The sequence below is a fragment of the Thermobia domestica genome, chromosome 6 (assembly GCF_964235325.1).
Source record: "Thermobia domestica chromosome 6, izTheDome1.hap1.1, whole genome shotgun sequence".
Lineage (NCBI taxonomy): Eukaryota > Metazoa > Arthropoda > Insecta > Zygentoma > Lepismatidae > Thermobia > Thermobia domestica.
This window is the reverse complement of record NC_137459.1, coordinates 127,424,854-127,441,103: the sequence shown is the minus strand read 5'-3', so window position 1 is coordinate 127,441,103 and position 16,250 is coordinate 127,424,854. Positions and strand designations below refer to the sequence as shown.

General features: G+C 34.6%; 1 protein-coding gene across 5 annotated transcripts in view; it reads right to left on the bottom strand.

Annotated features, from left to right (window-relative positions):
* LOC145688193 (F-BAR domain only protein 2) overlaps window positions 1-16,250 on the bottom strand; it is a 274,258-nt gene that overhangs the window by 106,991 nt on the left and 151,017 nt on the right. For 3 of the 5 annotated variants that reach the window (XM_081762065.1, XM_081762067.1, XM_081762068.1), the window contains one exon: window positions 3,916-4,012. In XM_081762065.1, the coding sequence (XP_081618191.1) occupies window positions 3,916-4,012 (97 nt within the window). Of the gene's footprint in view, window positions 1-3,915; window positions 4,013-13,317; window positions 13,369-16,250 lie in introns of all 5 variants that reach the window. The other 2 variants (XM_081762063.1, XM_081762064.1) reach the window with 1 other exon arrangement.

Below are 16,250 nucleotides of genomic sequence, written 5' to 3'. Positions count from 1 at the left end.
CGAAGTATTCATGTGGAGGTAAGCAAAAGTGGCAAAATGACGAAAGAGCATATGAAAAGTTTTAAAACTACCGTCCTTGGTGAATATGTACGTGACGGTGCGAAATGCCTACTGCTTTGTGATTCCTGGTCAGGTAATAAAAATCATAGTCTGTTAGGTGAAAGTTCTCCGAACAAGGATGTTACGCTCAAGAAATTGACACCAAAAACAACAAAATATTGACAACCTCTTATTGTGTGCTTCATTAGGCAATATAAGATCTACGAGAGAAGGATCGTTGATTTTGTAAAACTCACAAGTAAAGTTACACGATTGTCATTTCATCATCACTGCACCGAAGTACAAGCCTACGTTACAATAAGCTTGGTAAAGGTATGTGGTGTTTGATATTCAACTGCTTCAATGCAGAAGTGCTGTTGAATGTGAAAAAGTGGCTTTAGCCAGGTGTACATTTTATTCTGTTCCACTTTGCTTTGATCACTTTATTGACATCATACACCTGCATTTTGAGTACTGAATAGCGGGACAACACTGTCAGGTCAGTGAAAAAGGTTTGTTGTTCAGATAGCGTGATTATTCTAAGCAGAGAGAAATACAGCAACCGGTTCCGACATTGCAATATGTGTGTTTTTGGTTCTATTATATTGATATTTTGTTTCTTCGCTTTACCAAAGTTCCTCTCTTAGACCTTGTATAGGTGAGCATTCAAATGTTACTTGTACTAAGACGAGCAGTTTTACATGCGAATGGCTCATAACACTGTTTTTGGGATCAGTGATTTATATTCTAAGCACATTTTCGTGAGGTTCTGAGCGTTCGAGGTCCACGCATCCCTTGTTAGTTGAGGAAATGTTGCAAACAAGAAATCAAAATTTAATGATAAGTACGACAAAAAATATTCCTTTGGTAATTCAGTAGGGTTTGATGTACAAATGATTATTAGAAAAGAAAATATTTTGAGTAGTTAAGTAGAGAGGCCTGCTTATCAATTACAAAGTTCAGTGTGTAGTGTCCTGGAGTTCACATAGTCCTAATAACGGCATTGTACCAATGTTGTCAAATTAAAAATTTCTGTCTGTTTTGTGGCAAATGCGCACATCAGGAAAGAGTGTGCATGCGCAAATTACCCCAAGAATGGTATAGAAACGCTAAGATGGCACTTTTGAAGCCCATTCCTGCCGTACTTCTACACCGTAAACTTGTATTATAATACAGTAAATTAATCATCAAAATCAGGACTCTCAAACTCATCGGCTACTCCAGATTTTTAGACATCCTTTAAAGGTAAGTCCGTAAGACCAAGAGATGAGTGTAATTAGCTTCTGTCACAAAAGTTATTTTTCCGTACGTACAAACACTGCGGAAAAAGCATTAAAATACATATAAATACAATATGCAATCACGATCAAAGTATAAGCACATTGCACGTCGAACGATAGATTACAGTAGTGTTGCACAAAACACAAAACTCTTCGTAATTTTAATCAGCACCTTCCACACATTTCATTTTGAATGTGGCCTAGTAAAAGACCTATCAAGTGTAATAAATGTGACGAATGGAAGATATGACACTCATCTCTGGAAGTGCCTTTATAGATGAATTTCTTTGATTCCGGGCAAAGCGAGCACGGAGAAAGAAATGTGCTATTTCAGTTCTAATATAAATAGCGACTGTGGTTTCTAAGGGTACCTTCGTTTAAGCGTATAACCAAAGACGCTCTGCGCCGGCTTCCTACGGAAGAACTCCCGCACGAGCCCGTCACATTCGCCCTGCCCTGAACCGGAAAATATACAATTCTTGAACTTAGTGTGTTACTTTAAGAAAGGAAAATAAAATAAAATAATTGTATCAAGTAGACGACAACTCGTAAAACTTTACACTATGCTGTTTAACGATACTCTGTTATCCTCAAAACTCTAAGTAAATAAAAATTTGGTAATTTAGTGTCTGTTACACTTAAACACACACATTATACGTTATTCTTCCACAAAACGCACACCGCAGTAGACACCACCTGTTCTCTTAGTGCATGAATTCGATATGCAAATTACAATTCAGACACAAATTAACGTAAAGTTGTCTAAATAACATTACATCCATTTACTTTCATAAATTTTAAACATTGTTTCAACTGCACTGACAAATATTTCACCACTTCAAAGTCTGGAATGTCAAATATTCCGTTACTACATAAAATATGTTTAAATTATCTTTTGAAAATATTACTTTATCTATGTTGACTGAGAGGAAAAAAAAAAAAAAAAAAAAAAAAAACTTTATTTACCAAAGACAGTAATCAACTAAGAAGCTCAAGGTAGTCACATAGGTTATCTAGAATTCACTCGAACAAGTTTTATAAGTGGCTTGATAGCTGAGCGTATTAAATTATGATTAATCGACACTTATTTTGTACCTTTAAAAGTTCGCTTTTACCAAGTTTAAATTCCATTGTATTCTGACAATAAAAAAAAAAAAAAAAAAAAAAAAAAATCTTCCATGATCTACTTGTATAATTAATGTATTCATTTCAAATACCTATATCAACTTAATTTTGCCTTTTATGAGGAATATTAAAATTTAAGCGTATATTTTGAGATCTCACTGAGATATTGAACTGAGGTGAACAGTACTGAAAGATTTATGCAATGATTAAGAATTAATTTATTACGAGACTTGAATTTAACAAGTAATTTTATATGAGTAAATTTCTGCTTTTATATTAAAAGAAAACTTTATTTGTGATCTATATTCATTACGAAACAAGATTACACTGATTTAGTTTTAAAATAGGCATTTTTGTTGCACCTCTATTAGCAAGTGAGTTGTAATTTTTCTTTCCATCGACGCTAATAGATGTTGTAGTATCAACGTATGCGTTAACCAGTCGATGTAAGAGTTGATCTATGTGGTGGATTGAAAGATAAAATTTTTGGTCCTTTATCCACGAAGCGACGCGACGTTGCCACATAGTGAAATTTGCGTCTTCACGAGGAAACGAAAGAGTGTACAATTATAAAGAGTCAATGTATAATACAAAGGGGCCTACAAAATGGGTCAAACACGAGGTTCCCTCTGCCTCCATTTTGGGGGAGGGAGAGTACGTAAAATTTTCAAACGGGAACAGGTCGGGTAATACCATTTTAAAACAGGCTTGTCTAAAATCAAAACAAATGATGTACTAAGCTGTTTGGTTTTCCACGATCTATCAAACATGATATCACTCGTCCCATGTTGATATTTGAAAATTCCACGTACCCCTCCCCCCCTCCAAAATGGGGGACGGAGGAAGCTCGTGTTTGACCCATTTTGTAGGCTCCTCTGTATTGTACATTCACTCTTCACATTTTTCTTATTAGATGCATAGTTCGCGGGATATTGGCTTGTAACATCCAATTTGACACACCCTATATATATATATATATATATATATATATATATATATATATTCCTCTTTATTTTGACCTGTAGAATAGTGATGTGTTCTATGAGCGCCATTTTATCGAAAATTATATATATATATATATATATACCGTATATACATACATATATATACAGCAGGAATAGTTCTAGACTACTTAATTTCATCAACTGCTGTGCAAAAAGACAGAAAGTACCCATACTTAAAGCAGTGAAATGAGAACAGTATAAAACACGTTAGTAAAGAAATAATGTAATTGCCCTGTACATTTTACTGAGGAGCTGTAACAAAATTTGACTGAAAGAAAAGGGACAAAGAACTTAACTAACTCACGACTTATGAAACCCGGAGGTTCAATGCCATGTTCACGGAAAAACAGAAAACTAAACTCTTAACGTAATTTTTCTACCCTGTACTTGCCCATTATAGGTTAAACAGAATATCAGTGAAGTGATTCATTAACATTTCAGTACTACAATAAAAGTGTTTCACTTACGCATCAGACTTCTCTTCTTTATTACTCGTGTTATCCGAATCCTTTTTCTTTTTTGCTTTCTTTTCTCTTCTCTTCTCTCTCCTGCTTTTCAAAAACCCTGGAAAGTAAGGAAGATTTTAATAAAAAATATCTAAACACTTTTGCACTAGCTATTTGCTGAGTACCTTCACTTGACATTATTAGTTTAATGAACGTATGATCACGTGTGAAGTTTTTATGGTTTTGTTAGCTTTTATAGAAGAGGCCAACAGTTACACCTTATGACGCAATGTAAGGCTTGGGAGGGAAAAATATAATTTTGCATTCCTAACAACATTACAAGTAAATACACTGTAGGTGTAAAGAAAAATCAAACATGGAAAAAGATAGAATTTACTACTACAACCCCCTGCGAATAAGTAAATTTAAGAATAATTAATTCGTAAATAGGACCTGAAAATTGCTAGTGACATATCCTGACACTCACGCTAAATGCCAGTGAAATTTTGAACATCACCTGAAATAATGTTGTGGCCTCAGATGTATCAGATTAACCAAGATTTGAAAAATACAACTCAAAGAAAACGAAATCAAATTTTAAAATAAAATTTCTTTACAGCAAGCAAAAGCTTACCGTTATTACAGGGTTAAGTACAATCACAAAGTATTATCAAGTTTATTTTAAACTTTAGAGGCGATGATTAGTACTTCCTATTGATTTGGAAGAAAATTCCATATGCCATTTTAACACGTATCGTCATATTTTCGTGCCTTTTGGCAACTGACCATAGGAATATTTTTTCACACATAATTCTGCTTTTAACATATGTATCTGCTTCCCCTCTTTTTTTTTTTTTTTTTTTTTTTTTTTAAAAAAAAAAAAGCTATTTCTGTAAATACTCAGTATGTTTTTATAGCGCTTTTCTGACGACGAAAGTAGAATATTAACAAATTCAAACGCTCCCAAGTAGAATACTTTCCTCAGATTAAATATGGTTTTTATTTTCATATTCTTTGAACCCGTTGTAACATCCCTTCATTTACTGAAAGTTCTGATTTCCGAACTATCTTCTTCTTGTTACAGAATCAATATTCAAGTATTTGCTTCTATCTAACTACAGCAACAGTCCCACCCAATCTCTAAACTATTCTATAAGGATACAGTAGTATAGAATAACCTTTTCTCTCCTTTATACTGACTAGGATACTGCAGTTTCTATGTTTTTGTTTGGTGTGTGTGTGTGACTCCCAAATTGTAAGTTTATGTATTATGTTAATCTTTTTGTGTAGATTTACTTACAGGATATCATTATTTTACAATTATGAATCAACATATCGTACATTCATTCAGAAGCGTTTGTACTACTTTGTAACCAATACATTAAGGAATAAAGCGCTGGTAGTTTTAATCACTTTAAAGAATTACTCATGTTACGGAAGAAACTGATAGTGCCCTAGCATTTGTACACATGTTAGTTGAAACGTTTCTTTCAAAAAACTGCAGCTTAAGGCAAGAGCACTATGCTTTGATACTATTCACATTAAATAAAAAAAAGTTGCACAAAAGTACGATACAGATTGGACGAAACTCACAACACAAGACAACAATACGTCACAGAAAGGCATATACATACATAAATATACATATTTCAATACAACAGTCACGTCACAAGTTAAAGTTCTAGTGCATCTTGAGGAATATGTAAATCATTGATACAAAATTCGCTACTTTAATTTCTATTTATGATCAAAACAGATTTCATGTTGAATTTTGAACGAATCTCCGCAGAAGTAAAAGGGATTCTCGAGAATGGAGTGATCAGCCTATGCACTAACGGTGTGCATGGTCCCGAATTCAATCCACAGTAAGAGAAAGGCAAGGGATAACTAATTCATATCATAAACAGAATAGAACACCATCTCAAAACAATTGTTTATGAAAAGAAATCCTAAGGACTGTTAATGTGAATCAAACGAAAGGAGAAAATACCAAAAAAATATCAAAAACAATTACTTCTAAGCGGACGGAATCGCTGATACAAAAATACAGACAAGAAATTACACAGCTCGACAGAACAAAGACGAACGCAGTTACAATCGCTACCAAAAATAAGAGTAGAAAGACCGAAGAAAATGACGATAATTTTGAAATTTCCTCGCATCACCACTGTGTATTAACTATCAAAGTGCTGTTGTACTTCTTCATGTGTTTCTTTCACTCAAAGTGCTCTCTCTGACAACATAGTAAAAGTTCGAATATAAAGAAGAATATGAAGAACACTACATTACGACAGCTCTATCATGATTACATACTACACTTTTTATGTGTTTCGACACTGAAAACCAATTACAAATTCAGAGATACAGTATAAGTCGCATAACCTCCAGAACATTCAGCACCCTGATGACTAGTATTCGAAATCTTTCTTTCTCTTTATATTAATAGTCACCGGTAAAGAATGAAGTAAGAGCAACTTTGAGCGTTATAAACAGATTTGAAAGGTTGTGTTTGATCTTACATAATACGCTATAGTAATTTACCCCCATATAACTGAACGTTGGAAGTTCTGTGGTCTATTATTACGAAGATTCGCTTCCTAGGTTAACCATATTTAATGTTCAGGCAACATATTTCCAAACTTTAAAAACAGACCGTTATTCCTAGTTTTGCCAATTACATCCACAGAAATCAATGTCTACTATTGACACAATCTAGCTCAGCTATAATATTCATCTGTCAATATTGGCTAGTCACCTACAAACAAGAAATATGTATTTAGAAACCTTAACAATCTCAATGACTTCATCAAATTGCATAATTTGATGACTTTTAAAGTCAACTGCCGCGACTGCTTAATGCTTACTGCTTAGAGTACATCACCCAATATTTTGTTAATAATTATAGAAAAAGAAAAATCTAAATAAAAAAAATCCTATCTACACGCCATTACTAATATTTTAATAATGGCTTCCATTACCTAAATTTTACTTATAAAGGATTAAACTAAACTCATATATCTACAATTCTGACAGTTAAAAAGCAAGTTTCAAGTATGTCTGGAGTCTACTCTTTGCATGATACTATTTCCCTTTAATTGCATTTCTTTTGTCAACGAAGAAAAAAGAAACACACTAATCGGAACTCCATTAAACATAGTGACATCACAATTACGAAATATCAAACAAAACGACACAGTTCATATCTGGTATACTCGTTATAAGCGCAACACTTAGATGACAGTATGTTGGTGCAGCATCAATCAATCTTTCCTCACCCCTTTACTATCCAAAATTAGTCTTACTGTCATGTATTTCAAATATTACGATACATTTTTAGCAATTCCTTTAACATTCAGAAACTTCCGAAATATAATGCTGAACTACTATTTTAAACCTAGTGCTGCAGCACGCTGATGTTAACAACATGACTAAAAGAAAAGAAGAAAAAACTTAAATTCCTTTATGTTCTGATTACCAAAGAATTCAACGTAAGGCATATCATGTTACTCAAACTGTCCAAAATAAATTACCGATGCTACAATTTTAATTTCGCCAAGCTAAAATCCAAAATACCATTTCATAATATTCAACCAAAATACCAGCCAAAAATCTCATGTGACTGAGTGAGACTACTGTAAGGTTATCAATTCCATTATTTTCGAATCACTCCATGGCTGTTCTGGACTACTGCTTCAATCTCAACCATTTGTGTCCCAGTGGTTACGCCATGAAAGCACCTTTTACAATGTTTTCTCTCTGTTTCGCGATGTCACATGATGAAATTACGTTGCAGCACTGATTATTGTTACCATCAGCTGTAGAGAAATTCAACTAACTTATACCTAGACCAGTACGTGAAACCACGTACAAAAACAATAGTAAAAAATTATAAATAATATTTTCTATATGGCAAGGTTTAAGTGTCACTTTAATTGCAAATACGGCAAAAATTATTTTTTCTGAATATTTTTATGCATGGTCAAAGGATTAGGTGTCACTATAAACCACTGATTTAATTTGCCTTACATAATTATGTCTTAAACTGACCGCATGAATCTTAAGACAACAAAGAATACATCCATTAATTTCAGAACAATTACGCCTAATATCTAGTAAACAATCACAGAGCACATTATACATATGGAATGGAAACACCTGGGGTTGGAAACACGTCAGATGCCTGGGTTAGCAATGAACACGCGGCGGCCACAGCGCCGAGTTGTTGGTGGTGGTGTGTTAGAGCAAGTTCCGTACTACGTGAGTACAGTAGAATGGCAGTATGCAGTGAACTGAACGGACGGTGATAGTACTGGTGGGCCATATTGATGGGACATATTTATATTTTGAATATTGCGAACAATAACAGCCATGCATGCTTTTAAAATACGTTAACAGGAAGTGTATGGAAGGGAGTTAGTGATACATGTTCCTTTCATTGTTGCAGGGAATCATCGTGACGTGGACCGTCGTTGAAACTTGGTACATCGTGGAGGCGTTGTTCAATAATAAAAGCACCATCACAGCACAACGACGTTTCAAACAACATTTTAATAAACGGGTAGCACAATCCCGAAATATCATACTGCGAGCTATTCACAACTTTCGTGAGACCGCAAATGCGAACAAAAAACGGTTCCTTGGGAGATCTCGAACGTCGCATAGTGAAATAAACATTGAATGTGTGTCCAATGCCTTGGACCAAAGTCCAAAGAAATCAACTCGGCAATTGTGTCATCAAGTGCATATTCCATGTACCAGTGTGCGGCAAATCCTTAAAAAGGACTTACAACTGTATCCATACAAGCTACAGGTGGTGCATAACTTGTTCGACCAAGGTATAGTGTTCAACGAACCACATTCTGTGATTCGTTAATCTGCAAAGATGATGACTTTTTGCAACATGTTATCACGTCCGACGAAGCTTGTGTCAGTGGTGATATCAATTCTGGGCTAGACAAATCCGCAAATGTAGCATGAAACGCCATTGCACAGTGCCAAGGTTATTGTGTAGTGTGCAGTGAGACTTTTTTTTTTTTTATAGAACGAACATTGTGACACAGTCACAGTCACCGCCGAGCGGTACAACACAATGTTAAGAATATTTTTCACTCCCGAAATGAGACCATTTGGCCCAAGGAACATGTGGATGCAGAAGGATGGTGTCACCAGTCATACTGCAGTAGTGTCAATGACAACCCTTCGAAGGCACTTGCCAGGCCGCCTCATTTCCAGATTCAGTAATGTGCATTGGTCACCCAGACCCCCCGGCCTAAATTCACCGGACTATTTCCTGTGGGGTTACATAAAGAAGAAGGTAAACACCACAAAGCCCACTACCATCAATGAACTGAAGGCCCTCATTCGAAGGGAGATACCAGCCATCCCTTTCGAAACCCCGCGCCAAAGTATACTGAACATGATTGTTAGGGCCAGAGAATGTTTTCTTCAAGGTGGTGCCCATCTAAGGGATGTAATCTTCAAACACTGAACGCAGTGCACAAATCCCGTCCTTTAGCTATGTGTTACATATAGTTGATAATGTGTTCAACATGCTCCACAAATGTATTTTAAATGTGTCCATCATTATCGCCCACACTGTATGGAATGGGCGTCCTCTCTGATTTCCAAAGAGGGCAAATTGTTGGCACTCGGTTATATGGTGCAAGAGTGATGAAAGTGGGACGTGTGTCGCGACGGACAATGTCCATGGTGATGGCAGTATATAAAAGTCACGGCAAAACCACATCGGCGAAGAAGAACAGTAGTCAAAAGAAAACCTTTAGTGAAGGGTTCTGCCGAGCATTAAAGCAGATTATCATTCAGAGCAGTTCAGCGACTGTGGTGGAAGCGACGTGAGAACTCAAGAAGCACCTTCCACAACCCATGTTGATAATCACGGTATGCCTCGAACTAGATGACATGGACATACGGAGTCAAGTTGCACGAGCGTAACCGTTGATAAGGGACTATAACACTTCCGCACAATACCGATGGTGCCACGAACATGCAACATGGACAGTTTATGACCGAAAACGTATGATATGGTCGGATGAGTTTCCATTCACCTTATTTCAAACTATAGGCTGTGTTTATGTGTGGCGGGCGTCCAAAAAATGTCAACTGTAAACCATGGCGGTAGTTCTGTGATGAAGTGGGTTCCAATGAGCCCTGTGACGACGTCCCGCGTTACTGCCCATTATGTAATTTTGTACACATTTTATGGGGACATGTGCATCCTATGGTCCAGATATTGTTTTCGGGCAATGGGACAATTCCAGGATGATCATGCGTCCATTCACAAAGTTACAGTGTGGTTTGAAGAATATCGGGATGAAGCTGAACATCTCCCCTGGCCCAACCAATTTCTTGACCTAAACGTAACTGAACATCTGTAGTCCGTTTTAGGGATACGAATATGGCGCACATTCTCGCCCCTACCCTCTTTTACGGAACTGACTAGTGTACTGCACATGGAATGGTGCAATATTCCACTTGCTACCACTCACGACCTGTATGACTCCACTACACGTCGCAACACAGCTATTCTGAGGGTGAAAGGTGGTCAAACGCTATATTAATCTGGTATGTTGTACTTATTTTAGGTGTTTGTATTAAGTTAACAAATATACGTACATGCTTTTTTGTAAACTGTTTTTATATTTTTGCATGTAACTTTTATACCGATGTTCTATTATGCTAATTCACTAATTCAACACTTCAGGCGTGAAATAGTTATTATTAACATTATGCTGTATCAAAACTCATACGAGTCAGAAAGTTGAGTCACAGAGTCATTGATACGTATTCAACTTTTTTCTCTAACACTGACATTGAATTCAAGTTTTGCTTAAGTGTTTTATTGGTAAAAAGTTCACATGTTTATTTTATTCACACATATTTTATAATAGTAGAACTGCCAATTACGAACTGACTGCTGATAGCAATTGGGGTTACAAGGGAATAATGCTATGACTGCGAAATTTAAAAAAATAAGTTTTCTTGAATCAATATTTGTGGTATGTCTGAATTTTGTTTTAATTCAAAGAGCTGAACAACTCATCCCCTTATGTCTGTATATAAAAATAAAATAATTTTAGAGTATGGGTATCTGATTATACAAATAGAACATACGATTACAAAAGTCTTCATCTTGGTGAGCTCCCCCGTGGCTAAGCGCACGCGCCTTTGGCGTGGGAGATCCGGGTTCGATTCCCGGTGGGAGCTCATGTGGTTCGGATTCCAGTAGGTCCACTTCTCATATAGGCTCGCTGCTGAAAGGAACGCTAAACTAAAATCAACTCAACTCAACTCTTCATCTTGGTGTAGGCTGTGTTGGTTGATAAATACGTTAAAGATCTGTACCAGTAATACAGCGCGCTAAACTGAACGACAAAAATGAAAATAAAATGCCTGAGAATATGCGCAAACGTACAAAAAACACATGCGTAGGCTTGTGTAATGAGAAACTGTTCTAAAAGAAAATATCACACATGAAAATTTATAGCTACAGCTGTGGATATCGACAACAGTGCTTAATGAGCATGCCGTACTTAATAGGTTTGCAGAAAACGAATAATAATACTTGAAAATTAATGCATGCCAGTAAAAAGAAAAAGTGTGAATAAAAACACAGGAAAAAATGTAATGACACCCATTTACACAGAATAGGCTAGATATTATTAAACCAAATTGACTTCTCCGAACAATAAGCTAACATGGTAATAAACTATCAAGACATAACGGTTTAGGATTTTAGGACATTTTGAGCGGTAGGTTATTATGTATTACAAAAGGAAATTACGATATATCATAATAAATATTACGATTACGATTTTCTTTCACGAAATGATACACTTCTATACAATAGTTTACTAAATATTAGCGGGATAATAAATTTCTTTGCAAAGATTATGTTTCTTATTCGACTACTTGTCATATGACATCACTTTCCACGACGATTTTTTTACTTCTTGAATCAAAATTCGATGTTGAAAAACGTAGAATATATATCATACTCACCTTGCGACAACAAATTCAACTGGTAATGTTTCCAGGACTACATAAGAATACATTTACTGAAAATGTACATAGATATTTTCGAAAACAGTGTATTCAAAAATTACCAGTTACTGGTATAATAATTACGGGATGGAATCATAAACCAAATCATGCATGAGTCAACAGTATTAATAAGAAATAAAATTATGTTCATTCCCGCTTATCAGATCTCTTAACAATGAGATTTGAGTCTGTCTTAGAGTTTTATTTTAAATACATTTAATATTTTTATTTAATAACAATAGTCATATTGACACTTGTACTCAGCACAGTTGCAAACGATGGTTTCACCTTCTCAGTCAAAGTTTCTTTCTTTCCTGATTTCCATCATTTGGAAGTTTTTCTACTAATTAGCTTCAGTAAAAATAAATAAATAATTAAAGTTTTGTTTATAATCTGATTGAATCATAATGTTTTCAATTAAAACTTTAAAATGACAAATCAGTATCCATAGTTTAATCGAGAACCAGAAATAATGAAATTGGCAGTCAAAACGTTAAGAAAAAACTTTACTCATATTTTAATTTACTTAAGTTACGTATTCGATTTAAATAATCTTGCCTACTTACTAAACTACAAAATTTTAATGAATATTCTTCTGTTTTACTGTTAATTTGTGAATATTACGAAGTTTATCTTGAAATTTTACATCAAATTTACGTCATTTACAAACTGATACAGAGCATTCCAAGTACCACACTAAAACCATTTTCTGTTGAAATTACTACTCTACTTATATTAATGAAAACCTCATTTCTTTGAATGCTTTTGCTAGTGATTTACTCTGTGTTTACTGCTTCCATGTTTGACAATTCTTCACACCTTATTTATTGAATTATAATATTTGTAACTATTCTATATTTGTCTAGCGATGCTGACAGTGTAACTTTAACCAGTGGTCATTTCATGTAACTTACAAATATCTTTCCATAATGTCAAGTGACAAGGTATTGTAAACATAAGCCAATAGGTGGAAAATGAAACATAATAAAGCAGAAAGACTGGCAAAGAGCTTGAAGAATTAAAAAAAAAAAATAATATTCCTCTTGGCACTAGAAATCAAAATCCTTTTTTATTCTTTTATTTACTTTGACGTATAAATACAAAATTCTTTCAAAGCTTAAACTTAAAATATCAGGAAGAAATTTTAGTGAAAAAAAAATAAAACAAAAAAGCTTCTTGCAATGACTACCAGTGCAGGTGCTTGGGAACCACAATGAAAAATTAGATCATATCATTGTTACATATTATGATGGCTGAAATGTTGATTCAAGTCTTGTTCTTCAAACAAAACATTGCAATTTCAATAGGCTGCATTAGGTTCAACCAAGCAGGTGCACTAAGCAAAAGAGCATGAACAGAAACCTGCAGTCCAAGATGACAGACTAGAATAGGGAGACCACGATGGAGAATCCCCTGATTCCATGGGTCAGCAAGAAAAAGAAGAAAATTAAATACCTTAGAAGATAATCTAGAACACAAATATCTACCTAAATAATCATTCTACAACATAAGACAGCTACGTTAGCTAATTCTAGGAACTTGCAAATCATCCCGCCAACACTAGGTAGCATATTTCAAGGTAGAATAGGTAGCAGTGGGGGAACCTTTGAGGACAGAAAAATTAAGGAGCATGGGACTTCCTCCTGTTACCCTCTCGTTTTCTTCTAATCAATTATTGAAACTTCTTACGGCCCTGTTTTCTAAAAATATTAATTTGTATTCCACTTCTCAAAAGCAGAGTTGTCTTCTTATTAATCGCACCGCAACTGCAGATCCATCACAATGTCCAAAGCTCATGTCTGTTGAAAGAAACATTATACAATGGGAAATACACATCAAAAAATACCCACATCGGGGAAAAAGATCAGCTTAAAAAAATCCATGTGCTTTTATTTCAGTGACGCTTAAAAAAACAGCTGGTAAAGGCAAACACTACTGCAAATACGTGACACTAATGACTACTCAAGGTTAGAAACTGTAAATTAACAAAGGGTGTTGTCATTACAGTGCGATCAAACTGCATTTAAAAAGAAAAAAAATGGTAAATTTGGTGCAATAACATCAACATAGAATCAAACGCAAATTAGAAAATACTGATTCCATTTAAATTGAGTGCGCAAACATGGAATATACACTTATAACCACCACCAGCACCTAGCATTCACACAAATGGTTACATTTTGCTTAAATGAACGATATCTTGATAAGGAAATCATTAATCCCACATCCAAGACATAAGAGACGGATACAAATACAATATTCAAAAAAAGTGACGCATATACTTTGATCAATAAAAGACAGACAAGCTTAGGATTGCCATATTTCAAAAATAAAAATCCGAGACGCTACAAATTACAAGAATCTTTGAAATGATTAAAATGAAAAGAAGTGTTACGTACTAATTTACATTTTTCCATTAGATAGAGTTGTTCAAGTATTACGAAGTCACACTTTTAATCATTTCTGTAGACTTTCTCCTCCCTAGTTAAGCAAACGTACGTAGATGATTTACCCCCTTTCCCCTGGTAAGCAATATCTTTCATTTTTCTTCTAATTTCTCAGGATCTGTTATGTTTCGTGGCTTTCAGAGTCGGTTTTAGCTCATTCAAGGTATGATGTTTCCTTTCACACGTTTTCCTAGCACCCACCAAACTATATTTCCTTCCTTTCTTCTTCACTGAAATCCGGGACATTTAAGCGTCCCGAGAAATATTTTCGGAACACCGAAACGTAGATCTCGATTCCGTGACGGTCTCGGATTTTCCGGGACGAATGGCAATCCTAGATAAGCTGTCAATCACTATACACTATATGATTTGTACTTCAGATAATAAAACAGAAGTCCGCTGTTTTTAGTTGGTGCCGTATTGAAATAAAATAATTCCCGCATCTCCTAAACTTTAATCACAGAACAAAATACGCGATACCACTAGTTTACTTCGTAAAAGGCAATCAGAAAATACAAAACTCAATATTACTGTAGAATTCAAGGTATTTCATATTCTTAGTATAGAGTTGAAAGTATAACTTTAATTTGAAGCTCTCGGAAGTGTAGTGTAGTACTCTTAAAATTCGAATAATTCATTACTTGAACGTTCGTATAATGGATTCTTCGAATATTTATTTGAAAAATATTCGTTATTCGAACAATTGTTACAGTAATTATTCGGATAAAGAATAATTAATCGAACAATTATTCGGATAAATAATATTTATTCGAATAATTAACAAAAAAAAAAAAAAAAGTAACTTACCAATATATCCTTCCGTGGGAAAACTAAATATTCTTCAATCGGAACACCAAGCTAGTTCCGATGAGTCTGGAGAATATTTAGTTTTCTCACGAAAGGATATATATATATATATATATATATATATTTAAATCATCCTCTCGTGAGCCTACATAATTTTAATAATTCGAATACCGAAAACGAATATTTGAACGATTTTAACAGCACTAGTGTGGCGTATACAGCGGCATGAGTTACAAGCAACCTTTAATGAACACGTATAAATGCGTTTCTTATATAGTAGAGCAGTGAAACTTTATTATAAAATCGTGGTTTCATACGAGTTAACGATTAGTCGCTTCACACTACATTTATTAAGCATACAAAAACAAAATGAAGATGACAAAATTTATAATATATTGAATGTAACGAAAGAGATCTGTACTATGAAACGAAATAAAAAGCGAAGAATAAAACATAAGTTAGTAAATGAAAGTCTTGGGTAAAAGTTTACAAATAAACCTCACTTCGTAATATCCATTGGGTGTTCACGTCTGCTGTTTGTATAACATGTATGCGCCAGTAAGCATACATTCAGAAAATCCAACATTACTGTCGGATAAAAGATGTGTGACACATACGAGCATTCTTTCAACAACAACTTACTATCTGGGTACTCAACACAATAGGGATTCCGTTTTACAAACATCTCAATGCTTTTGCGAATGACAATAAATGGCGTAATAATAGATATTCTGACAACAAAGAGTTCATTTATAAGGATAAAACTATACTTTTTTAAGCGTTTTGCATATAGAAGACTAGAACGTACTCGTAACGAGATCTATATCTGCCCAAAAGTATACAACGAAAGAGAATAATAATTGTGACATAGCTACACACGCTCTCATTGATTCACGTCTAATGATATACGATAGAAACTGATGTTGGTAGTTATTAATACAACACACATACAGTATGTATGGAAATGCTTTTGTGTTACATGGGTGTCAGAAGTATTATCAAAATTATACAAAGTAACACATTACAATCATTAACTTCGAA